A 26544-nucleotide genomic window follows, 5' to 3' on the forward strand; every position below is an offset into this window, starting at 1 on the left:
CACCTTTTCGACAACTGGGTCTTACTCTCAACATGGAAAAGTCGACTCTGTGACCATCCAGAACAGCCCGGTTCGTGGGGGCCATTCTGGACATCTCCCTCAACAAAGCCTTTCCGTCCCTGGAGAGACAAGAAAAGCTGATGGTCATGCCCTGTTTACTAATAAGAAGGCAGTCACTTTCAGTTTGCCTCTACAAGTCCCTTCAAGGGTCCATTTCTTCCTGCATTCCTCTGATTCCTCACTGCAGTTTATGGATGCGCCCTCTGCAGGAGGAACTAGACATGCAGTGGCGCCAAGTGGACGGGTTCTTCGAGGACAGGATCTTCGTTACCGTGTTCATGAGGGGCGTCGCATCATAGTGGACGAGCGAGGAAAACATATCTCAGGGCCTCTCCTTCAGGGTCACCCCAGCTCCTCAAATAATAACCAAGGACGCCTCGCTGGAGGGCTAGGGAGCCGTCTTGCAAGACCTTCACGTAAGCGGTCGTTGGCTACCCCAACAACGTCTTCTACATATCAATCTGCTGGAGCTCAGAGCGATTCGCCTGGCCTTACAGGCTTTCCCCCGTGGATAGAGCAGTCTGTAGACCTGGTATGCACGCACAATACGACAGCCATGCATTACATAAACAAAGAGTGCGGTACCATGTCTCGTCTTTTGTCAAAGGAAGCTCACACAGTCTGGGAATGGGCGATCCAGCATGGGATATCTCTAAAAGCGGAGCATCTTCCAGGTGTTCTCAACGAGACGGCGGACACGCTGAACAGACTGAAATCAGTGAGCCACGAATGGGAACTGGACCAGTCCACTCTGGAGAAGGTTTTTCGCCTATGTGGCAGGCCGTCCATAGCCCTCTTTGTCACACCGGAGAACAAGAGATGCCTATTCTATGCAAGCAGACTTCACCACCCAGGATCATTGGGTAATGCGCTTTCGATGGCCTTGTCAGGTTCCTTAGTCTACGCTTCCCCCCCCCCATTCCTTTGATCTCCAGACTTCTCAGGAAGCTCAAGGCGGAGCCTTGCAAGATGATTTTGATAGCTCCTGCGTGGCCCCGCCAATTTTGGTTCACAGAGCTGCATCTCCTCTCCCTTGAGCATACACTTCCTGTGCAGCCGATTTTCCTTCACTGCTGACAACGTCCCCGGGCCAAGTCTGGCACCCAGATCCTCGATCCCTCCAGTTATTGGCATGGCTCATGAGCACCGAGAATTTACCGGTTTGACCCTTTCGGCACAATGTAGAGGCTTACTTTCTCAGGCTCCAAGTGCGTACAAAACCTACCGGCTTAAGTGGAAGCGTTTCTGCCATTGATGCCAGCAGGATGGCATTTGCCCTCTTTCTTCCGCACCTCATGAAGTTCTTCCTTACATTCTTTCTTTAGCAAAAGCAGGGCTGGCTCACTCATCCATAAAAGTTTATCTTGCTGCCATCTCGCTTCAGACGATCATCTTCTGATTCTTCCCTCTGGTCGACAATGATAATTAAACAGTTTCTCAAGGGCCTTTTTAGAGTTTCCTGTACAGTTAAGCCTCCGCCGCCTCTTTGGCACTTTAATTTGGTTCTCACTCAGCTCATGAAGCATCCCTTTGAGACTATTGATAGGGTGGACTTGAAATTCCTCTCCTGGAAGGTGCTCTTATTCTAGCCATAACTTCAGCCAGGAGAGTAGGTGAATTACAGGCCCTCACCATTCAGGAACCTTTTCTCCAATTTAAAAATGGGACAGTGATACTCCGTACCAACCCAAAGTTCATACTGAAAGTGCCTTCAGACTTTCATTTGAATGAGAAGGTTATACTCAAAGCTTTTTTCCCTCAACCTACTACTCCAGCGGAGAAAGCACTCCACTCACTGGACATTCAGTGGTGCTTGAAGTTCTATCTTCAACGTACTAAAGACTTCAGGAAGTCACCTCAGCTCTTTGTGGCTTTCAGCGCCCCTCGTAAGGGTTTCCCCTTTCCAAGCAGAGGATTGCTCATTGGATTACCAGCGCTATCCAATATTGTCACAGAGCAGCGGGCAAGCCCTTTGAAGGTCGGGTCCGTGCTCACTCCATGAGGGCGATTTCTTCTTCGGCAGCCCTCATTGCCGGATTTCCTATCCAGGACATCTGCAGAGCAGCAACCTGGAGCAGTACTCATACATTTAGAAGACATTACTGCCTGGATTCCTCAATGCAGATTGTCACAGCAGAGGGCCAGGCAGTCCTGAGGAACCCCTTTCATTAGGTTGTGGGCTTTTCCCTTTCAACCCTCCTTCCATCTTTCTGTTTAAGCTCTTTGCACATTTTTGAAGTTCATTTGCTTGTTTCTTCCTCTTTCCTTATGTTTACAAATGTGTTTATTTACCATTGACTTTGTGATATTGGTGAATTGGCTACATCTCTTTTCTAGCTTACACCGATTGATGTCTCATGACTTTCTGTTTTAATAATCAATAATAGATAAATAAGCAATCAAAGTTAAAAAAAAATGTGCTCCTAACTGCTAGATACTCTGATTCAAGCATGGGAATCTATGAACGTTCCAATACTGAAGTAAGAAAACAAGTTACTTACCTGTAACTTTGGTTCTCCAGTATTGGAAACTTTCATAGATTTCCATGCGACCCACCCTCCTCCCCTGGGAAAGCCCAACCTTCAGCATCTTCAGTTATATTGTTTCACAACGGCTACGAAAATATGAGGGTCTGAGGTTCTCTCAGGAAGCTTCTAGAGGGTGAGGCTAATCCGATTGGTTGTTCATTTTATTTGGTCTCTTTTACAAAAAGAGGTGGATATGTTACAAAACTAGAATGGGCCTAGACCTAGTTTCTTTTTTTGTAATGGTTTCTATTGCTTTTTTATGTATACCGGGGACTCCCATCTCCACAACGGGGAATGATTCAAGCATGGGAATCTATGAAAGTTTCCAATAATGGAGAACCAAAGTTACAGGTAAGTAACTTGTTTTCTTCCGTAGAGGAACATGGGGGGCCCTGCATGCACCCCATTTCTTTCCTCATGCCACACTTTTCATTGCGGTCGTTTTATGAAAAAATGCTGCAACTCTATTAACTTCATTTTGAATAAAATCTTTACTTAATATAAATATATTAAATTAAATTAAAACAAAAATTCTGACCTTAAAATAAAAAAATGCATTTGTGGCTACAGTAAAATAAATTGTATTTTATTATTCACTAATATTTTTTCAAATGATGTATAGAATTAAGAGTAATTCAATCAAAATGTAAGCCTACATTGTTTTTGAATTCAAAAAAAGTTTTAAAATATTTTATAATGAAATATTAAATGCTATAGTTCTGTATATGTTTTTAACATTAAATTAAGCGTATTTAGATTACTATTTTAAATTATTTAATTTAACATCATTTTCAGTTGGGTTTATTTAAAATCCCTACATTAATTGTTTTCTATGGAAGTGTGTTGTAGTATGAATGGTTGGCCATGTGTGGTGCTGGACATACTACAGTTTATTTTTGGCAGTAGTGACTCACACTCATAAATCTGGCTCCACCTCCTGTGTCAGGCGGTAGAGATTTGCACATCTACAGTTTTGAGTAACTTTACACTTGGATTTTTAAAGAGCCAAAAAAGGTAAACATACTCAAAAGTGTAAGAATGAACATACATACGTAAATTACTCCCAAGTTATCTTTATGAATGGCCTGCTAGGTATGTGAGGTACAATGCTGTTTTATTGTTTTATTTTTTTGGTTTGTGTCTGAGGTACAAAAACAATGTCAAGCAAGTCAATATTGAGACTCACCAGGCATTGCAGTTTCACCAAAAGGTATGGTAGGCGGTTCACAGGTGGGTAATTTAAGGCATGACCTCTGTCAGCACATTGACCTTCTCTCATACTGAAATGAGTCTCGCACACCCTTATAGTTAACAAATTATTGCACTGCTCTAAAAATATGTGCCTAAGTAAACACTAACTAAAGTTTGTTTGCTTTTAATTTTGTAGGGATGTGTCATCTCAGACATTGGAAGAAGACATCAGGTAGTACAAGACTTTGTAAATCATAATCTGCCTATTAGTGTTCAATTAGAACACTAGAGCCACTCATGCTTGTATATATTAATCTTGTCTGGTTACTGTTGTGTGGTTTATTCTGTGGCCATTGCGGGAAGTGTTTTACTGGGAGTGACCACGGGGATGCTCTTATGGTGCTCTTATGTTGTGATTGCTCTTAAATGTGAACTACAGAAAGAATTAGCAGAGCTACATTTGCATATTCCTGTACTTGCTATTTCTGTTTTGAAGAAAGCTTCTTCAGTGGATTGGTATGGGTTTGGTACCGATTAGTGGTAGTCTCATCTGTTGGTAAACAGTCAAGTCTTTGCTACCTTCTTGCATGTCCCATGATCGTTGATGTTTCTTATGTTCTTGAAGCATGGAACGTTGATTGGTGGTGTAAATCTAAAGCACAGTATTTTATTCTGTGCTTATTGTTTGGATAAAGATGATCCTGTTTCAGCTAATGGCCCATACAGAGTTCCTTGAACGGCAAGTGAGTGGTGTGCTTTAAGGACTGGCAAGGTCTGGTCTGGGGAGTGTAATAATTGCTTGGCTGTTTCATTTTTATTTCAAGTAGTGCTTCCAGTAGATTACATGTGCTCCCATGTATCATATGTTTGCATTCCAGATGTGGCTGAATCCAGTCAATGGTGGGAAGCACCTTCTGTAGAAATCCTGGGTGCAAGAAATGTAACCTCAGGGATTGTGTGGTTAAGACGAAGCTTCTGGAACTTTTGCCTAGATCTTTCATATAGTGACATGATTGTATATTCCCTATTCTCTTCCAGGGGATCCTCGTCAATAGTCATAAGCACTATTGATTTCTGTTTCTCCGTTCGTGCAGGGTCCTCAGTGGGACTGATTTGTAAAGGTGAGGATGCTGAGTTATTTAAAGTCGAAATGACCACCGCTGACCCTGAGCAGGAAAAAGGAGACCATCTTGATAGAGCGGTGAGAACCTGCTCTCGACTTCGGCAATGGTGACGGAGGAAAGCTCGCTGAACGTGAGCTTGCTCCATTCCTACGTCTCGACATCGATCTTTCCCTGGAAGCAGATTATTGCTTCGACAGCGAACGTCTGGATTTTGACGCCGACGGAGACCTCTGCCTCGACGGCGACCGTCTTCGTGCTGCTGTCAAAGGCGTCTTCTGCCTGGACGTCTATCTTCTCTGCGCTGACGTCGACGGAGCCTTTTGTCTCGACGTTGAGCGCCTCTGTGCCGAAGACTGGTGTCTCGACGTCGACCTTCTCTGGGATGAAGCGGACGGAGTCCTCTGCTTCGACAACGGCGTCTTATGCCTCGACATCGATGATCTATAGAACAATCTTGACAGAGACTTGTGCCTCGACGTCGACCGCTCAGGGATGTGCGACGACGGAGTGTCCTGTCTCGACGTCGAATGTTTAGCCAACGCTGACGGAGATCTGCTCTTCAACGTTGACAGTCGCCTGGTTGACGTCATGGGCGGGTCCTTTACCTGACTCGACGTTGAAGCTGCCGTCTTCGGTCTTGCTTCTTCTGTCTCACAGGAGACCTACCTCTTTCAGAGAGACCATATAAAAGAATTATCTCTCTATTCTTGAGACTTCTCCTGGACAGCTTTTTACCATGTTGACTGGTCTCTGGAGAGTGAGAGTCAGGGAGACAGAGGATACACACAGAATGTGTGTCAGACCTGGCTTTCTTCTTGCTACAGGCAGTGCAAGCATCGAAAAGCGAAGGCATCCTGACAGAAATTAAATCACTTTCTGCCAAAAAACTTGTACACCTTACTCTAAAATCAAAAAGACGTTGAGTGAAAGGTAGAAAACCACAATAAGTTTAGAATAATTTGACAAACGAGTAAACAAAGACAGAGCTGGGATTTCAAGGTCCTGACTGAAGGAGCCGGAAAGAACAACTGACCTAACTGTCACTCCTGAGGCATGATGGGAAGCTGGGGGTCATGGCTGCCTTAAAGGCACAGTGCCGTTTTTTTTTTTACAATTGCTTTCAGTTTCTATGCTATTGGCTTGCAAAGCAGCCTGTGGGCTAACAATACCTGCTTTTTTCATTTTTCATCAGTTTTGCTCATTAAAAAGAGTTCAAGTGACACTTGCCCTCCTGTGGTCTACATATTCATTATGTGTTTATAAAAGCAGTGATTTATTATTGCAATGTTTAGCCTCCTATATGTGGGCTGCGTTGGACTGAGAAAAAAATTATATGAATATATACAGAGCTGTATATATCTGTTTTTCATGTATATATTTTTTTATTTCCGGGCTGCCCGCACATGGGTGGGAATATTCAGTGCTCATGACTTTGATGAGGGTACCCCTGGAAGAGAACTAGGATTACAGGTAAGTAACTTATCCTTTTCACACTGGGAACCCTTGCTACTCAGTGGTAACATTGAAGTATACATATAGACTCATTACATTGAAAAATTAACAAGCTATCTGTGATATATCCAAATCATTGTCTGACACAGACTCTTGCCAATAAGGTGGAGAGACTCTGAGCTTTACCTCCCCAGAGTCTATAACTGTCAGATTTTCTACCGACTGTCAAGCTGACTACAGTCAACTTTCGGAGCTTTTCTCTTTCTTCAGAAACTTGTGATTCTACTTTTTCTTCAAGTTGGTAGACAATATTTTTTCCAGGATCATCACCACCTTGGGCTTCCTGAGGTAAGCAGTTTCTCCAGTATTAGGGTGTCTTTCATAGATTCACATGCCTGAAACATTCCCCGTCGTTGGAGTGGGAGTCCCACAGTACATAAAAAAGCAATAATTATGCACATAATAACCATAACCTAGGTAATAAAGAACCAGGAAGTAAAGTAGCCATAAACTACAAGGTAAAAACTTCCACATTTGGGACTTGTCTAAGTCATTATATACAGTCCAAACTGCAGCCAATCAGGCGACAGCATCCTCCAGAATGGTCTCCTCAGAGGCTCAGGCTCTCAGATTTTCTACCGCACGTTGTGTGAAGGGAGTCTCCCTGAGCTCTGCTCGGTACTTCTCTAATTCCTCAGGAATTTCTTCACCTCATCATGTCTTCTTCAAGGAAATCTCTCTTTAGACCTTGTGAATCTTGTGGGAAGCTCCAGCTGTTCTCTGAAGATCCCCACAAGAAGTGCATTTATTGCCTTTTTTCTGATCACCAGGTGAGAGAGTGCAAGGTATGCAGGACCTTCCCTCAGAAAACCTTCAGAGATAGAGAAGGGCGTCTACTTCTGTGGCTACAGAAGATTAAAGATCCGGACAACCCCTATCTGATGTGGGAAGTGTTGTCTCTGGCTCTTCTATGTCTTCTAGGAAGAGGATTGCTGAGGAGGATTTATTTTCTCCTGGGGCTAAGGTGTTGAGAAAACAACAACCCTCTAAGGGTACTGAATTGCTTTCCACCTCAGAAAAAGCTCCTCCACCTTCTAAGGGCAAGACTCTGACTACTACGCCCCCAAGAAAGAATGCGAAGTGTCTGGATTCAAAGCAACTTTCTGAGAAGGATTTACCTCAGAAAAAGTTCTGTCGTCGACGGCATCGACGACGACTCCTTCGTCGACGAAAATCACAGTCGGCGCATGCTAGTTGTCGTCTCCTTGAAGCCCATCTCGTCGACGAAGGAAATTATATCGATGAAGGTTAGGAAGATCTCGTCGAAGGCCGCCTCATCGTCGAAGACAACATCATCGACGGCTGCCTCGTCGTCGAAGACTACCTCGCCGTCAACGACCACCTTGTCGACGAAGTCTCCCTCGTCGACGAAGATTTCCTCGTCGACGAAAACTGCCTCTTCGACGGTCACTTCATTGCCTTCAGCTCAATCAACGACGACACCGTTGACGGCCCCCTCATCGACGCTACAATTGTCATCTTGCGCAGAATTGCAGGTTTGGTCAGCGTCTACAGCCAAGGCATCCTATGCACCGTCTACGACAGCGTCTTCTGTATTACAGAGGCGTGGTTCTTCATTGGAGGCCCTTTCTCCATTGCAGATTTCCCCTACCAAGGTACCTCTGGAGTTACCTGAGCAATTACTGGATTCAGGGGAAGATGAAGAGGAGTCTGAAGACGATGACAGGTTTCGCACTGCCAGGAACCCTTCAGAGTTTTTCATTAAATATCAGGAGGATTACCAGGAGGACAATCCTTCCCCGGATACTGTAGCTCCAGCTCCTGACTTGATACCTACAGCACAGATGCCTTTAGCTCTGCTGAACAATCTTCAATACATGTTAGACGATTATTCTCACTGTTTTCAACCGTCTGAATCGGCGAGTCCGTTCCACCGAAACCTGTGCCTCAAGCTTCCACTTCTACATTAAGGTCTCCCAGACCACCTTCTCCAGTGCCGTCTCATCATTTCCATGATGTTAACACTTCTGACGATGATAGGGAGAAAGTGAATTGGACGATAGATCTCTTCTCACGGAGTGGGACGATTACCAGATTCAAACTCTGTCTCCTCCAACTCCAGCTCCCATCGATTCTCCTCCAGTTGATATCAGAGCCTTTCATCTCCTAATGGAAAGGGCAACACAAAGGTTCCTTCTGCCTATGGAAACAAAGAAGGATGAGTGCTTTCTATACGATTTTAAAGATCAGCCGAGGAAGCAGACACAGACTATACCCATTATTGATTTCATTTGGAAAGAAGGATTGAAAGTCATGACAGCCTCTGCTTCTATTCCTGTGATCCTGTCTCGGCTAGACAAGAAGTATAAGGCACCAGATAACTCACCTGCATACCTCATAGGTTAACCAAAAGCTGACTCTGTTATTGTCCAAGCGGCACAAAGAAGAGCTAGAAATCAATCCTCTCCGATCACAGCTCCTCCGGACAGGGATGTCAGACGATTAGACGCTATCGGGAAGAAGGTTTCCACCATGGCAGCGACGACCGTCCGTGCTGCTAATTCACTGGCCATATTTGGTCGGTACAACAGACAGATGTGGTCGGACATCTCTCCCTACATCAACATGTTGCCCGAGCGATCAAAGTCTGAAGCCTTAAAGATCCTACAAGAAGGGGAGCGTTTCTCTGCGGAGATCATAGATTCGGTCGTGGATGTCGCATCCACAGGATTTAGGCAGCTAGCGGGTGGCGCAGTACTGCGAAGACAGGGCTGGCTGAAATCAACATGTTTTCACCAGGAGGTCCAGGGAAATATTATTGACCTGCCGTGTGATAGGGATTCATTATTCGGCCAACACGTGGAAGAAGCCCTTTAGACCATTAAAAAGGATACCAAGACGGCAAGATCCCTCGGTACTCTTCAATTTCGTAAGCCGCCCTTTCGGGCGCTAAAGGACGTGGATTCTTTTCTAAACGAGGAGGCTACAACCAACAAAGAACTTACCAGTCCTGTCAAAGCAATCAACGATATCAGCCTCAGAGACAACAGTCGTAAGGGCAATGGAGTACCTTTTATTCGCGGAATAAAAGGAAGCTCTCCTACCGCGGACGGGATTAATCCAAAAAGCAATGAGAACAGACACCTGCCGCCACTTCTACCGCCTTCCCCTTTAAAAGTTGGAGGAAGAATCTCCCAATTTTACTTGAACTGGTCCGCTATAACATCGAACAACTGGGTCCTGGACCTCATGGCCAGAGACCATGTTCTAGAGTTCATAAAGATTCCTCCAAACTCTCCTCCCAGGAGCCCACCTCCAGCTCATCTCAAGGAACTGTTTTCCCAAATAAATTTGATGTTACGAAAAGGAGCGATATAAAGTGTCCCTCAGTTACAAAGAGGAACAGGACTTTATGCGAGATTTTTCCTGGTAATGAAAAAAATCGGGAGAATGGCGCCCCATTCTCGATCTTCGCTCCCTCAACACATACCTGAAGAAGTTATCCTTTCTGGATGTTAATGCTTCAAGAAATCCTTCAACTCCTCTCGGTGGAGGATCACATGGCCACCCTGGACCTCCAAGACTCTTCTTTCCATGTGCCAATTCTACCCAGACACAGAAAATTCTTGCGGTTCAGAGTGGCGGGCAAGGACTTCTAGTTCAAAGTCCTTCCTTTCGGACTACGTTCAGCACCCCATGTGTTTACCAAGGTTCTAGCACCGGTGGCCACACACCTTCGTCTGGAAGGGATACAAATCTTTCCATACCTAGACAACTGCCTTATCAAGGCAAATACTTTTTCAGCCGCAAGCGTCCACATTCAGAGATGCTTGTCCCTTTTCCAATCTCTGGGTCTCTCCATCAAGCTTGACAAGTCTCATCTTGTTCCATCACAAAGAAAGACATTCTTGGGAGCCACGTTTGACACTCAACTAACTCAAGCATTGGTCTCAAACGAAAGACAACAAAAGATCTGCAAACTGGCCCACCTATTATGATCAAAAAGGTGCGTTTCAGTCCGGTAGTTCAAGTCTTTTTTAGGGATGATTTCTTCCTGCATCCCCTTGATACCCAACTGCCGTCTCAAAATGAGGCCCCTGCAGGAGGAACTGAATCACCAATGGTTGCAGATTTCGGGGTCATTCGACGATCTCATTAACATCACTTTTCGGATGGGAGAAGCCTAACTCTGGTGGACTCGCAAAAGGAATGTGAAAAAAGGGTGCGCATTCCTAGTAGACGCACCGAATTTTACCATCACCACAGATGCATCCCTTGAGGGATGGGGGCACACCTTCAAGGGTTGACTGTCAGCGGAAAGTGGAACGTCCAACAACGGACGTGGTATATCAACCTTCTAGAATTACAAGCCATCTTCTTGGCCCTGAAATCCTTTCAAACTATCATTCTAGGAGCTTCAGTACTAATATGGACAGACAACACAACAAGTATGCACTACTTGAACAAACAAGGAGGAACAAAGTCTGCCCTACTCTCTCAACAAGTCCAAGAAATCTGGGACTGGGCGATACGACACGGGATCAGCCTCTCAATGGTACATGTGCCGGGAGTTTCCAATGTTCTAGCGGACTCTCTCAGCAGATCGACAGTATCCAGTCACGAATGGGAACTGCATCAACCAACGTTGGATCGGATATTTCAGGAGTGGGGTCGTCCCGATCTGGACCTGTTTGCGACCAATCAGAACCGCAAATGCCCATTCTTTGCAAGTTGGCTCCACACCTAAGGTCATGCGGGAATACGTTTTCGATGAATTGGTCGCAGATATATGCTTACGCCTTTCCTCCTATACCGCTGGTTCCCATAGTTCTCCAGAAAATGAAGAGAGAACCCTGTCGCTTGATTCTCATTGCTCCCAGATGACTTTGCCAGTTCTGGTTTACCGAACTTCTCCTTCTCTCAGAATGCGATCCCATTCAGTTTCGACCAATACTGAACCTCCTATCCATCCAGAGCGGACAGATCTGCCACCGGACCCTGCATCTCTGAATTAGCAGCCTGGCGCCTTAACACCTTGAATTCGCTCATTTAAACATTCCTGCGGATTGTAAGGAAGGTTTAGCTAATGCTTGAGCGCCTGCCACTGTTAAAACGGCTTAAATGGAAAAGATTCTGCATGTGGTGTCAATCTGCCACTATTCATCCCATTCATGCAAAACCTGAGCAGATTTTACCATTCTTCCTACACTTGGCAAAGTCGGGCCTATCCCATTCTACTCTGAAGTTATTTTTGGCAGCTATTTCAAGGTTTCGGCAAGACGGTCCCAATTCTCTATTTTCAGCTAGGGTCATCCAACAGTTCTTCAAGGGATTGTTTCGGATGTTTCCCCGTATCCGGCGTCCACCTCCATCCTGGCACCTTAATGTGATACTTGCACAACTCATGCGGCACTTATTTGAGCCTATTCATAAAGTGGATTTGAAGTTTCTATCGTGGAAGGTATCTCTACTATTAGCTTTAACATCAGCCAGGAGAGTCCGTGACATTCATGCTTTCACTATCAATCCACCTTTTCTTCAATTCACATCCAACTCGGTAGTACTACGCACTAATCCCAATTTTATGCCTAAAGTACCTTCGGACTTCCATCTCAATGAGCCAATCATTTTAAAGACTTTCTTTCCCAATCCTCAATCACCTGCGGAAAGGAATTTGCATACCCTTGACATCAGGAGATGTCTCAAGTTGTATTTACAACGGACTTCTACGATCCGTAAATCTGACCAGCTATTTGTGGCCTACGGAAGGATACAGCAAGGACACTCTGTATCCAAAGAGACCATAGCCCGTTGGATTTCTGCTGCAATTTGCTTCTGCCATCAGCAAGCAGGAACCCCATTACAAGCAACTCCGAGAGCACATTCTACAAGAGCAATCTCATCCTCTACTGCTCTCTTTGCTGGTGTGCCTCTTCATCAAATCTGCAGAGCTGCAACTTGGTCCAGCAGACACACCTTTACGAAGCATTACTGTTTTGAAGCTGCCAGTAATGCAGATACGTCAGTGGGACAAGCGGTTCTCCTTAATCTTTTTAAATAAGGTGAGCCTCCTCTGTACTGTTTCTCAGACGCTTATTAGCCATGCTGATTATATTTAATAATATTGCCCTGTGTATACAAGCATACATGTATTTATGCATAATTATAGCATTCTTGGTATGTTACTACATAATGTCTTGCACATATGTTTATGTTACATTTAGTGTCTTACGAACATTATTTGGACTACTGCTTTCTACTCTGATTCAGGCATGCAAATCTATGAAAGACACCCCAGTACTGGAGAAGAACAATAGTTACTTACCTGTAATCTGTGGTTCTCCAGTATTGGTGTCTTTCATAGATTCACATGCAACCCACCCACCTCCCCTCTGAGGCTGTTTATGCTCTTATCACTTGGTTCACTCTTATGTGAGAAAATCTGAGAGCCTGAGCCTCTGAGAATATTCTGGAGGGTGCTGTCGCCTGATTGGCTGCAGTTTGGACTGTATATAATGACTTGGACAAGTCACAAATGTGGACGTTTTTTCCTTGTAGTTTATGGCTACTTTACTTCCTGGTTCTTTATTACCTAGGTTATGGTTATTATGTGCATAATTATTGCTTTTTTATGTACCATGGGACTCCCACTCCGACGATGGGAAATGATTCAGGCATGTGAATCTATGAAAGACACCAATACTGGAGAACCACAGATTATGTTCTTATCTGCACCTTTACGGTTGATTACCCTGTGACTTTCTGATGGCTGAAACGTTCTCAAGATCATTATTCGGGCCATGTTCTGCATCTGAAGCAAACAAAGTATACAGAAAAACCTCACAAAAGATGTGTGCTGTCTTCACAAATCTGACCATTTAAGTGAGAACTGACATTAGTGTGATATTTGTCAGAGTTTAAACTCCTATACCCTCAACAACAGAATGGGTAGATATCCTCAAGGCTTGAGCACTGCTTTCTTAGTGCTGGCTCTCCGAAAGGACTGGATTTGATCAGAGCCTCATGCTTTTGATCCCAATCTCTAGTTTCTGCAGCTGCCTCCAAGTTGCAGATCGTTGGGTCTGCCGGTATGTTGCTGGAGAAGTAAAGTTTTCCTAGACCTGTGAGTTCTACTTCGATGTCGCCTCTTCATCTACATTGGCTTCCACAGCCATGCTAATTATAGTACGGTCAACAAACAAGTTGAAGAAACATCTGTTGAGGAACTGACAAGTCCTCACATTCTATTTCCAAACCACCATCCAAAACACCACCCACAACAACCTTGTCCACAGTTCCATCATCATTGACTGAGGATTTTCTCTTTAGCTACGACTTGTCAAGGCTCTCGTCGTTGATGACCTCATTGATGATAACCATATTAACGCTAACTTCACTGTTCACAACTGTTCTGTTGACGGGAACAGCCCCATCCATAATATCATTTTCATTTCTGATGCACAGTCAAGTTTCAGCAACTAATCATTTACTGTCAGTGATACTGCCTAATCGTATTTCTTCAGAATGCCAAATAAAGGTCTTGAACAACACTTCCTTTTAGGAGGACGAAGAATCCAGCAATGGTGAGACTTGTATAGTTTATACTTGTACTTCATATACCATTAGACACATTCAGTGACTATTACCACAACCATCCTAAGGCTGTTGTTCCTCATGAACTAGACATACACTTTGCCCTAAAGTACTCCGGAGATGAGGATAATCACTCCTGCTTCCCTAGGATTTAGCTAGACAGTCCAGTTTCTTCATCTTATAATCTTCATTGATAGTCATAAAAGTTAGAATAATTAACAGTTGCATGGGTGGTCCCCAAACTTTTTCAAATTCAATATTTGTCCCTAGAATTATATATCTGATAGAGACTACTAGCCGCATATTCCTTCACGTAGAATTACTCTCAGGTGTGAGACTGGATCTGGAAACTTTTTTGCCACAGCATCCCTGCGCACCGGGGGCGGGGCGACATCACGCAACTCCGCCCAGGCGTCGTCCGCGCACGTGACGCCAGCGAGGTCATAAAAAACCCGCCCCGGCGTGCCTACGTCAGTTTTTTCTTTTTCCGCGTGCAACGCGGATCCCGTTCTTGCTCGGGCCTGTTTAGGGCCCCTTTTTCTTCCATTTCTTTTATGTGGAACAGTGTGCGAATGCCTTCGGGCTTCAAAACTTGGACATTTGTGGGCATCTTATGTCGGCGACGGACCCGCACCTCATTTGTATGTGGTGTTTGGGGGAGGATCACGGCACCACTGATTGTGAGGCCTGTCAACAGTTGAAGCCGAAGTCGCGGCGGGAGCGCCGGATGAAACTTCTCTCTGCGCGTTTCTCCAGGTCGACGTCCTCCCCCCGGTCTGCTTCGGCGGATGGCTTCAGATACGGCCGTGGTCGTCGTCCTCGCCCTTCTCCGATGTCACGTGAGCATCGCTTCCCGGTGGGTAAGTGTCGCAGTTTGTCCCTGGGGGCTGGTTTCCCGCCTGCCGGGGACGTGGACTCTCCGCGGGTGTTGCGGCCCCGTGTGTCGTCCTATCCACCGTTTCCTGGTGTTGGGGAGTCGAGAGTTCAAATGGAGACATACGCTGCAGCTTTGCAGGCCTCACTGGCGTCTCCCCTCCTTCCCCTCCTCGAGCGTCGGCGGACCACTCGCCTTGCGTAGGGCCCTCCGCGGCGCCGCCGGTGGCTCCGGCCCTGGCGCCGACTGGTTCGGATCCAGGCTTGGAGGATGTGGTGCTGTTGGAGTGCGGCTCCTCTGGGGCACCTCCTTCAGGCCACAGCTTCGCCGCAAACTCCTGCGGGAGTCCCTGTGGTGTCGCGGGAGGTCGCCGGGGTTCGGGTCGCATTCCTGAGCCCCTCTCAGTCCTTTGACAAGGTGGTCCTCTAAGGCCGCGGTGACACTGTTACCGCGCCGGCAGCAGCAGGACCGTGCGGAGCCACAGGAGTCGGTGGACCCTCCTCGTCTTGCTCCGGGTCGAGGTCGAGTGAGGACCTCTCGTCCCTCTCCGGGCCCCACTCGTCCCTCCCCACAGGTGGCAGCCTCGTCGGCGGGCTAGTCGGAGGTTGGATCGTCCCTGGCACCGCTACAAGGATTGCTGAGCGAATCCGCCTCATTCTGGGCCGCAGCTGGCGGAGGGCTTCGTGTCACTCACCAGGCCCGTCTCGTTCCCCCACGAAGGTGGCTGCCTAGGGGGGGTCAGGTCGGCGCTGCCCGGGGCCGATTCGATTCCAGGTTCACTCCGGTCTCCGGTGCGGGGTGACTTGGAGGAACTTTGTCCAGTGACACCAGATAGTAATATATATTTTTTATTTTTTATTTTTTTTATTTGTATATGATTAATTAAAATCTTTACAAAAGTATAAAAGCCATATGACAATAAAAAAAAATGAATTACTTTTTAAAATGCAACAATTATTGTGATCAATTCAAGGTTTTTACTAAGCCACAATGAGTCTTTCAAGTATGGTTTAGTCTTTCCTTTGTTAGGTCAAAGAACTTCACAACCTGACAATTCAGTTTGATGTTGCTTGTGGTGAAACACAGTTTAACTGCCTGCCTACAAGTCCGAACGGCATGTGATCTAAAAAATGATAGCAACAGGTTCTGTCTCAGATCCCTTAATCTCGGGCATATGCATATCACGTGGACAATGTCCTCTTTGCCAGATTTACACAGGCGACACAAGTCAGAGGCATGAGATCTCTCCCATGGAGGCAGGTGCGGTAATATCGGGATGGCCCCAAGGCGCAGTTTTAAAAACTTTTCTTTAACTTTTATTTTCATCCCGATGTTAAGATAGGCTTGTGGCCGTATTTTACCGTAATCTCCCACCGTTATCCATCCGTGCACTCTATTGGCTAGGTCTTTCTTGTCTTCTAGTGCTGAGATTATCCGAGCAGACTTTTTAGCCAATTTTTTGAAGGACTGAAGGTCTATGGCTGTTTCCCAAATGTCAGATAAACCTAGCACTTCAAGAGATCCAAATAGGTAGTCCCTAGGCAGTGAAGTGCGACATCTGAGTAGCTCTTCCCAGACGTTAGCATTTAGAGAGTCAGGATCTGAATCGCGGATCTTGCGCCAGTTGGCTACATATGCACTCCGTCTTTCTAGTACTTGTTTGATGAGCCCAAATTCTAAACGGATTTGGGCCGGAGAAGCATATTTGGGGAGGTTAAAGATAGCCCTATAAGAGTTGGCTATAACTGTGTCCAATAGTGCGGCATCCTTCCCGTGCAAAGATTCACTCCCGTAAGTGAGCGTTGGTTGAAGTTTCACTCAGATGATTTCAAGGAAGAGTTTGAGGGTGAGGTCAGGAAGTTTGGGCTTTAGTGATTTTAATGCAAGGTAGGTCATTGTTGTCTTCCCTCGGATGGACTGAAGCTGTGGCCTAGACGTGTTCTTAGAATCCAGTATGACACCAAGATACTTGTAAGTGGCTACCAGTTCCAGCTTTTCTCCGTTCAGGAACCAACAAGGGGTCCTTTTCTTTCTATAGTTCACCGTCATGACCCTCGATTTGTTTAGGTTTATTTGTAGGGCATTCTTTACCGAGAAGGCGTGGGTACAATTCAGGAGGTGCTGAAGGCCTATTGGCGACCGGCTTATCAGTACTAAGTCATCCGCATATAGCAGACTTGAGAGGGTGGCTTTTCCTAACTTGGGAGCGTGATTGCGGCATTTATCGAGTTCTCCAGGTAAATCCGATATAAACAAATTGAATAGAATTGGCGCTAATAAGCACCCCTGCTTTAGTCCTTTAGTTGTCCTAATCGGCTTCGAGAGATGTTGGCCAGTTCCAAGTTTGATTTTAACCCAGGTGTTAGAGTGTAGCAGTATTAGGATATCCAGAAGGTGTTTCGGAATGCCCCAATTAAATAGTTTTTCCCAAAGTTTGTTTCGGTCCACGTGGTCAAAGGCGGCAGTATAGTCGATGAATGAAAGGAATAGCGGTACCTTAATGGCTTTTGCTTCACCCATCAGTAGGGACAAGGCCATGATGTTGGTTGTTGTCCCTTGGCCTTTACGGAAACCCGTTTGATTGGGAGGGATGATGGCTTTTTCTGACGCCCATGCCGATAGTTCCGCCAGAATGAGTCCAGCGAAGTATTTTGCTTCTATATCAAGCAAGGCAATGAGACGATAACTATTCGGATTACTCTTGCGCCCATGTTTATAAATCGGGCTTATAATGGACCCATGCCAGGAGTCCGGAAGGGATAAAGTGAGTCTGGCCTCGTTAAAGACTAACCCCAGGGATGCACTCCAGAAAGCTTCGTCAGATTTATACAACATGGGAGGGATCCCATTCGGTCCCGGAGCTCCATTCGGACGCCCCTTGATTCGCCATCCAATGTCTGCTGGGGTAAATCCTGTGAGCCCTGTCTCCGCGTCCTTTACAGATCTTCCTTCCAATTTTAGATAGTCAGGTTGCGGTGGGGTGGGACCCTTACCCTCCCGCATTCCGCACTTACTTGTCCCCCTATGATTGTTAAAGTTACCATCATGACCAAGCTTTGTAATCTTCATGCAGGGTGACTTTGTCGTCGTGTCTCCTGTATTGTTGTCATTATTAAAATGTGACAGTAAGTATTTGGTCCATACTTCCTCTGCTATGTGCGAGTTTTGACCCAGATGGTCAGGGTTCTGTATTCTTTTCACCATTTGCCAGAACCTGGAGCTGTTTTTCTGCTTCCCTTCATAGAGAAGTTTCCCCCAAAAGTCGTCATTTCTTTGCTTTTGGCATTCCCATTTCAGCCGTTTGAGTTGCTTTTTTGCTTCCCTCAGCACTACTTGCAGGCTAGGGTTTCCCTGGTCCTTTCGCATCCACCTCAGAGTTTGATTGATCAAACGTTTTTGTGATTTCATATCCAGCCGCATCTGTCTCGTGCATGCGTGCCCTTCACGAGGTGAGGGTTAATAGGCCTTGTACTTCCCATTTGCTCGCCGATGTTGTTAATGAATTCTTGCCAGACGTTCGCTAGTTTGGATGAGCCATGAACTTGATGGAAGAGGGTTTTCGCAGTGGTACTAATAAGGTTGATGTTATCGGGGTTGCACCGTATCCGCTTTAGGTTAGCGCTGACTTCTGTCTCTGGGCCAGTATAGCGTTCTTTTTCGTCTGCCGAGTTAGAACTTATCTCGGCCACAAGGGGCAGGTGATCACTGAAGTCAGTCGCATCTGTTTTGAATGATGTTATCCAGCTGAACATGTCTAAAGACATGAACATATAATCCAGATGCGAGGATTGTGTACTAGAGTGAAAGGTGGCTGCGGGTGGGTCGTCTTCCGCATAACGTCCGTTTAAGGCCCTTAGATTGTGGTTATCTAGTAGCAAAAGTAGGTTTTTTGAATATTTCATTAAATTGTTTTTTGTTCGGCCTTGTGGCGGCACGCCCCATGCTGTATCCAGTTCAGTGCCTTGCTCTTTGCTGATAAGAAGCATGTTAAAGTCACCAGCCAGAATGATGGTGTCCGACACCCTAGAATCCCTTATTTTTTGTAGAACGTGCGCCAGCTCTTCCACCGATTTTTGTTTCCGTTTAGAGTGGATGTATGTATTTATAATAATAACTTCCTGATGCTGCTTTGTTAAGGGGAGTGAAAGCTTTGCCACCTGTATGACACTTGGTGGAGTTATGTGAAAGTCCAGAGCCCTGATTTCTCCTATTGTCGTTATAGAGGCGAAGACCACCAGTCCTCCTGAACCGCGGCCAAAGATTGAGTTTTTATTTGCCGGCATACAGAGTGACGTGAACCCCTGGAGGTCAAAGGCTTTATCTTCCCAGGTTTCTTGTATTAGCAATAGGTCAAATGAAGTTAAATAATGTATGAATTCCGGGTCGTTCCTTTTGCTAACTAAGCCATTGATGTTCCATGACCCAATTCTTATGGCCCGCGTCGCGCAGAAGGGTTGGAGGGCACTTGCCCATTCTGTCAGACGTCAGCAGTCGTTATGGCGATGGTGCTCTGGATACATCTCCAATTAGGGTCGGTGGATAGCGAAAGGTTCGTGTTTTGATTATGGTTGCAGTCCAATTGAGGGCTTTTAATGTTTCGGGAGCATTGCCCCGGTGAGCAGCTCCTAGCTCCCTTAAGTATTGAATTTGAGTTTTTTTGAGACTGAGGTTGAGTGGAAGGTAAAAGGGGAGTCTGATAGCGAGGTTGCCTTTCCAGCTTCAAGGCGATTCCCCATTGCTGGAACATTGCCTCCTCTTCAAAAAATGTATTAGCTATCTCCAGCGAGATCCAAGTTGTTTTGGTGATATCAGGCTGGTGAAGCATGGTGTTGGATTGAAACCCTACTTGCAAGAGGTCAGTCGAGCTGATATTTGCGAGGTTTGTTAAGGAGTGCAGAAGTCTTAATATATTCCCCCTGTTCAATATGTCTTCATTCCCTCTAGATGTGTATTCTGGAATGAATAAGATTGTGGTTGGAATGGTATGGCGCTGCACTCTTGTTGGAACCGTCAGTGGGCTCTTGGTGGCCTGTGAAGATGGTTCAGGGAAATGACTTGAGGATGCTGCACCTGAGGTGTTTGAGCCCCCGCTTTGGTCGTTGTCTAACTTCGTAATCCGGAGGGTACTGATTGTTTTTAATTTGGGCTCATGGCATGCCTCCGAGATCGTGAGCGTGGGGGCAACATCCCGCCTGATTGATGTAGCCTCTTCACCCAGTATAATTTTACTATTATCCGAAGTCTGGCCCGTCTGGATTCTTTTGAATTGTAAAAGTTTCTGTTTATTATATTTTTTTGGTGTCAGATTTTTATGGAGTTGAGCGTTGATTTTGGACGCTGCGATGGGGACTCTGTTGGAGCGCTACCTCGGGCTTCGGGCAGAGGGCACCGGGGGGCACTGGGTGACGGACTCCGGGCGTTGGTGTCTGAAACCGTAATGGAGAGTGGTGGTTCTTCTAGATTGAGTCTTACCCCTGTTAGCGTGTGGTTCCTACCTTTCCTTTTGTTCTTTCTACGGGACTTTGCGTTGGGTTGTGTGGGGAGTTCGACTGTGCTCGTGGTGGTAGTCGCTTGCTCTGTTTCCAGTAGCCCAAAAGCTGGAGCATGGGGTGACAAAGTAGTGGCTAGGCTCTGGTCGCCTAGCACCTTGGTCGTTGTCCTTAAAGCAGTCGCCGGGGGACCTGCGGGGGGGGTCGAGGGATTGTTGCTTCAAAGATTGTAGAGCTGATGATTTTAAGTCACTTATCAGGTCCCCTAACATTGATGGTAAAGATGATAATTTGTCTAGGAGGGAGTCATAAGGTGGGGGTTGGGTGATGGATTGTTTATCTACGAAAGCTGCGTCTTGGCCCCTCCTTATGAGTCCATTTAATTCCGAGATTTTCCAGTCAATCCTTGAAATTGAATCTGCCATTGACTGTAAAACAGTGAGCTGTAAGTCCATTTTTTGTGACTGAAATTCCAGGGCGGTGGCCGACTGTTGTAAGGTGCATAGGATTGTAGACCATAGGGTGTCTGAGTCTGGTTTGCCTAGGTTGGTGCCCCCTTCTGATCTTAGGGTGGCGTTGGTCGTCGGTTTCCCTTCAGTAGGTTTGGGATTGTAGGCAGCAATTAATTCCTCCCACTCTTGTGCTGCAATGGAAGACATATCATTGTCTATAGAATTATTTATCGATTGAGAGTCATTAAACTGCAGTGGGATACGGCGTTGAGATGCCGTTAACACCGTTGGACCAATGTTTGGGGTTAGTTGTTCAATGGTTCTGCTCAGGTTCCCTTGGGATTTTTTTGCGGGAGTCAGAGGGAATCCTGGCGGATGGGGTGAGGGATGCCCACTTTCTTCCCTTGTTAGAGCCATTGGTGACTCCATACCTGTGCCTCGAGTTTCCATTGCAGGGATTGCAGGAATTGGGGAACTGCTGACTGGATGGAGGCCAGGCGAGTCTTCTCTTGCCCCCTCCCTGTGAACCATGACCTTCGTTTCCTTAGGCCTATCTTGGCTTCTCAGGGGAGATAGGCCGTGCTTACTCGGTTGCGTCATATTAAGAATGGCTGAGGTCTGCCCGCGTACTGGCTCAATTGTTTCCGCTTCATTTAGGGGACTCTGCTCCAACGTATAGTTTTTCCTGTCTACCCCGTTCCCCAAAAAGTTGAGGATGGAGTCAGTTGCGGGTAGCGGTTGGTTGGGTGACAGCATTTCCGTGACTGCTGGCAGTCTTCTCCAATATTATTACGCACTTGAAGGTTAATAGCCTGGACGTGACCTAGGTTTGGTGAGGTTCTCGGCTCTAGGTTGCCCTGTTTCCTTTTCCTCGTTTTGGATTTGGCAGGTGATTTGGGCTTTAATTCTAGCCTGACTGTTCCTGATCTCATTGCTCTGCCTGTTTGTAGTCTCTTGGTTTTCCTTGTTAAGCCCTCGCAAAGATGCCGGTAATGGAAGCTGTTTATCCTGAGCCTCCACACTCAATGCACAATACCCGCGCCACACCTGGCTACTGTAACAACCGCTGTTATGATGAAATCGGTATTTGTGGCGGTCTCAGGGGTCTCAGGGGGTCTCAGGGGTGAGTAACTTGTGCTGTTTGTGAGCTGGCTGGGCTGGCTGGGGATATGGAAAGTAACTGCGTGTGGGGCGTGCAGATCAGCCTGCGGAGGTTCTGCTCCTTCTGGTCTACTTGTCCGCTGCCCGCTCGCTCCACCTCCTAACCCAGAATAATTGCGGCGCTAGAGAGGTACCTGTGGTGAAGGCTCTTCAGTGGCAGCTCACGTCTGCAGATGGTCCCTGACGCCCAGCCAGGGTACAGGTGTTGTTCTCAGCTGGACTTGGTGCTCTCACCTGGACGCGAACTGGCCTTCTCTTACTCTTTTCCCCCCAGCAGTAGCTACCTGGTGGTCGGTTGTGAGTTTTTTACCAGGTGTTATTGGGTGTTAATCCCCCAGCGCAGGTGTTGTTTTCACAGCGCTCTGCTCGACTGAGCTCAGCGCTCACACCTGGCGCCGCCTGTACTTCTCAGCTTCACGACCCCAGCCAGCCCGCCTCGCGGGACCCGTAACGTGGTACAGCCGAACCGTGGTGACCGTGATGTGATATGGCGAGTCTCTCTTTGCTGCACCCACTGCTCCCACCGGGTCGGCCCCACTGCTACCGGTGACAGAGGCGCCACGCCACCGCTCTCCTGCCCGTGGCTCTCCCACTCTCCCGCTCTGGCGGGGGCCGAAACCCCCCGCGGGGTCACGGAAGTCACGGGAGACACTGGGGGGGCCTGGGGCTGCTTACGGGCCAGGTATGCCGGTCGGTATGCCGGTCGGTCGCCTTACTGCCTGACCGGCGCTAGACGTCCTCGTGGCTCGCCTCTCACTCGCCTCTCACTTGCTTCTCTCAGCTGTGGCTGCTTGTCCCGTGGCTCCTCCCACACTTTCTCTCTGGGGGACAAGGTTGATGCCGGCTGCGTGGCACGACTGTAGGCCAAGGCTGGAGCGATCTGCACGACTGCTCGGGGATGCGCAGGGGGGTGCAGTTTCACGGCGACTCAGCTCTGCAGCAATCCCTGCAGCTTGCCCCCACACTGCGTCAGCTCTCTGAGAAAGCGAACTGGAGAATCAGGCACTGGAGAATCTGGCAGGGACTGAGACTGGAGTCAGCTGTGATCAGCAGTAGCAACAGTGGGAGCGTGGTCATACGCCCCAGGCTGCCCTTGCAGGCCAGCGATGATGAGAGGTCCACTGCGCACCAGCCAAAGGGCCAAGCTGTCAAGTGGGAGGGTGGTCTCCGCAGTTGTGGTTCCGCGGCTCCGCTGCCCCTTGGCTCCGAGGTTCGTGAGGGGATCGCTCTAGTCTCGGCGCCTGTCTCTCTGCCCCCCAGACACAGCTTCCCACACCTGCGTCGTTGCACGCCACCCCCTCCTCTGCTACTGCTCCAGCCCCGACACGCCGAACGGGACCGGGCCGGACCTCGGCGGCGTCGGGGGGGGGCGGGGTGGCTTGAGCTGGCCTCGTAAGCCAAATATCACCCCTCCACGTAAGTTCAGCTGGTGGGTGGCAGTGCCCAGCGGTGCAGTGGAGCTGCGGAGCCTTTCGCTGTGTCTTCCGCGTCGTTCTCCTGCTCTCGTGCTCTCGTCGGCAAACTGCAATCTGCGGACTGGACTGCGCTCTCTGAGAGGAGACTGAGAGGAGATGGTGCCCACAACCTGCCTCAGGCTGCAGACTCTATGGCTCCATGCAGGGTTCCTACAGCGGATTCATCTTCGGACGCTCCTTCTTCTTCGGAGGCAGGCTGTATATTGGTGTCGTCCTCCCCGGAGACTGGTCGCCATGTGGTGTCTTTTCACCGGCGTCAAAGGGCGCCTCCTCTCCCTTCCTGAGGCAGAGGTGTTCGTCGGAAGAGTGCCGGTCCCGCATTCTTCCGCTCCTTCTGACTTCCAGGTCTGGCCCTTGCCCGTCCTGCTTGGCCTCGGGGATGGCCGCCTTAGTTTGCAGCCGTCGCTCACGGAGGAGCTGCTTTCTCCACCGCGGGGCCCTAGGGAGGCGGGTGCGGCCTTCGCTCACACGGTGTCCGCGGCTGTGGGCATCTTGCGCATCGGTGACCCGATGGCTCACTTTCCGGCGGACCATCTATTGGAGGTCCTCTACCAGGGCTCTGGTGGGAGGGAAATCTTACTTCCCTTTGAAGGTGCTCGCCTTTCTTCCTTGACTGGGGCTTGGAGGCGTCCTGCCTCAGGGGTCCCGGTGCCTCAACATCCGCACCGGCACCTCCTGGCGCCGCGTGACCCGGCGTGCCTTTCCCTCCACCCCTCTGCCTCCAGTCCTCTTTTGCGGGCTGCTTTTCCCTCCCTGCCGACGCTGTTGACTGCGCCGTCCCGAGAGGCCTGCTGGTTGGACTCTTGGGGGCGCAATATGTTCGCCTTTACCAGAGCTGTCCTGCGGGCCCCTAACACCATTGTGTGCTGGCTAGGGCCTCCTCCTGTTTGTGGGACTCGGCTGAGTCTCTGGGATCCGCAGCTTCCCAGGAGGGTGGTCAGGTGGACTTACGGCATCATGCGTTGGAAGGCTGGGAGCTTGCAGTGTTTTTTCTCCGCTCTGTTCTGGACATCTCAGAGGTGCTGGGCCGGGCCATGGCTTTCTCTGTCGCTTTCCGTCGCCATGCTTGGCTTCGGGATGGAGTATTCCCTGAGAATATTCAGGAGCGACTCATCGACCTTCCGTTTGATGGCAGCCTGTTGTTCCATTCCCCAGCCGACTCCGCCATCCAAAGGCTCTTGTCAAGGCTCCGTCCTCCTCCTCCGCCTTACCCTCCTACTCCTCTGTCCCCTCCTCAGTGACTCCTGAGTTGGGTTGTTTCTGGGCCTTCTTAGGAGTGTGTTTTCTGGCCATTTCCGTCCTTCCTTGGGACTTTGGCATTGTTGGCTGCTGGACGGCCCTTTTGTTGATTATGTGTGTGTGTTCTGCCGGAGTTGAGACTTGGCCCTGAGATTAGGCCTTCTGCTTTGCTTGGGCTGCTTGTCAAGCCTACCGCGGGGGTGTTTTTTTCCCTGTTGATCATTTGTTTTTCCTCTGCTACGGAAGTTCTTCCAAAGAGGGTTGCCATATCTCGGGACTTAACGTGCCCTTTGTAGGGTAGTGGTAGCTGTCATATGACTTGCGCTTTGCTAGCAGCTTCTGGTCTCCTTCGGGTGCCTGTTTTCCATTGCGTTTATGTAGGTTGCTTTGATTCCTAAGGTAGTGTGCGTGGCCACTCGTAGTGATGTGCCCGGTCATCTCCTCTCCCTGCTCCTGCACTGAGGTCTGGGATGATCCTGTTTCTCCCTTGCCAGGCGCCGCCTACTCGGCCTTCCTTGGGCCTGGGGCTGTTCTTCTTGCGGCTTTTGACTGCCGGCGCTGTTCTGGCTGGCAGGTTGCTCTCCATCCGGTGTGGGTTTGCCTTCCTTTCCCTCATTTCCTTGGGTCATCTAGGCTTCATCCGCTCTTCCTGTCTTGGCATTGGGCGGCAGCTGTGTTGCCTTGTGGGGAGTGCGGTGCTTCGGCCTCTCCGACCTTGCCTTTGGTGCCTCTGCTGTCAGTGCACGGGCCTCTTCAGCCTTCTTCTCCCTCCTACATCCTTTTGGGGTCAGTGGGGGTCTTCTTAATGGGTTCCCATTGCCTCGTTCTTCCACAACAAAATCGCTGACATACATAACAGCTTTGGAGACCAGCCCACCCCACCTACCCCCGAACTTAAACCCCCCTCCAACAACTTTTGCGCCTGGAACCCAATCACCACTGAAGACACCATCCGCCTTATGAACACCATTCACTCAGGATCGCCAACCGACCCATGTCCCCACCACATTTTCAACAAAGCAGACTCCATTATCGCACCCCATCTCCGAGACGTCATCAACTGCTCCCTCAACTCCGCCACCTTCCCGGAAAGCTGGAAACATGCCGAACTCAGCGCCCTCTTGAAGAAACCTACAGCAGACCCCACTGAACTTAAGAACTACCGCCCCATTTCACTCCTCCCATTCCCTGCCAAAGTCATTGAGAAAGCCGTCCACAGTCAACTCGCCGCCTTCCTCGAATCCAACAAATCCCTCGACCCTTCACAGTCCGGCTTCCGAGTCAAACACAGCACCGAAACCGCCCTCATCGCAGAAACGGACGACATTCGAACTCTACTGGACAACGGAGAAACTGCTGCCCTCATCCTACTCGACCTCTCCGCAGCCTTCGACACAGTCTGTCATAACACCCTTATACAACGCCTCAGCGACGTCGGAATACAAGGAAAAGCATTGGACTGGATAATCTCGTTCCTCGCCGGAAGAACCCAGAGAGTCCGCCTCCTCCCTTTTAGATCAGAGGCCACCGAAGTCATCTGCGGCGTACCCCAAGGATCTTCACTCAGTCCCACCCTTTTCAACGTATACATGTGTCCCCTCGCATCCATTGCGCGCCAACACAACCTTAACATTATCTCCTACGCAGACGACACTCAGCTGATCCTATCCCTCACCAAAGACCCAAACACCGCCAAAACCAACCTACACGAAGGGATGAAAGAAGTAGCCAAGTGGATGAAGAACAGCCGTTTAAAACTAAACTCGGACAAAACTGAAGTCCTCATCTTAGGATCATCCCCCTCCGCCTGGGACGACTCATGGTGGCCTCCGGCCCTGGGAAACGCACCAACACCAACGGACCACGCACGTAACCTGGGCTTCCT

The 26544-nt window shown here is 48.3% G+C and overlaps 1 protein-coding gene across 1 annotated transcript in view; it reads left to right on the top strand.

Moving 5' to 3' along the window:
* The window catches only part of LOC147677738 (uncharacterized), a 633794-nt gene that overhangs the window by 563312 nt on the left and 43938 nt on the right, over positions 1-26544 (top strand). The window contains exon 10 of the mRNA XM_086946495.1: positions 3976-4011. Within this exon, the coding sequence (XP_086802621.1) occupies positions 3976-4011 (36 nt within the window). The remainder of the gene's footprint in view (positions 1-3975; positions 4012-26544) is intronic.

Source organism: Lissotriton vulgaris, chromosome 12, assembly GCF_964263255.1.
Source record: "Lissotriton vulgaris chromosome 12, aLisVul1.2, whole genome shotgun sequence".
Classification (NCBI taxonomy): Eukaryota; Metazoa; Chordata; class Amphibia; order Caudata; family Salamandridae; genus Lissotriton; species Lissotriton vulgaris.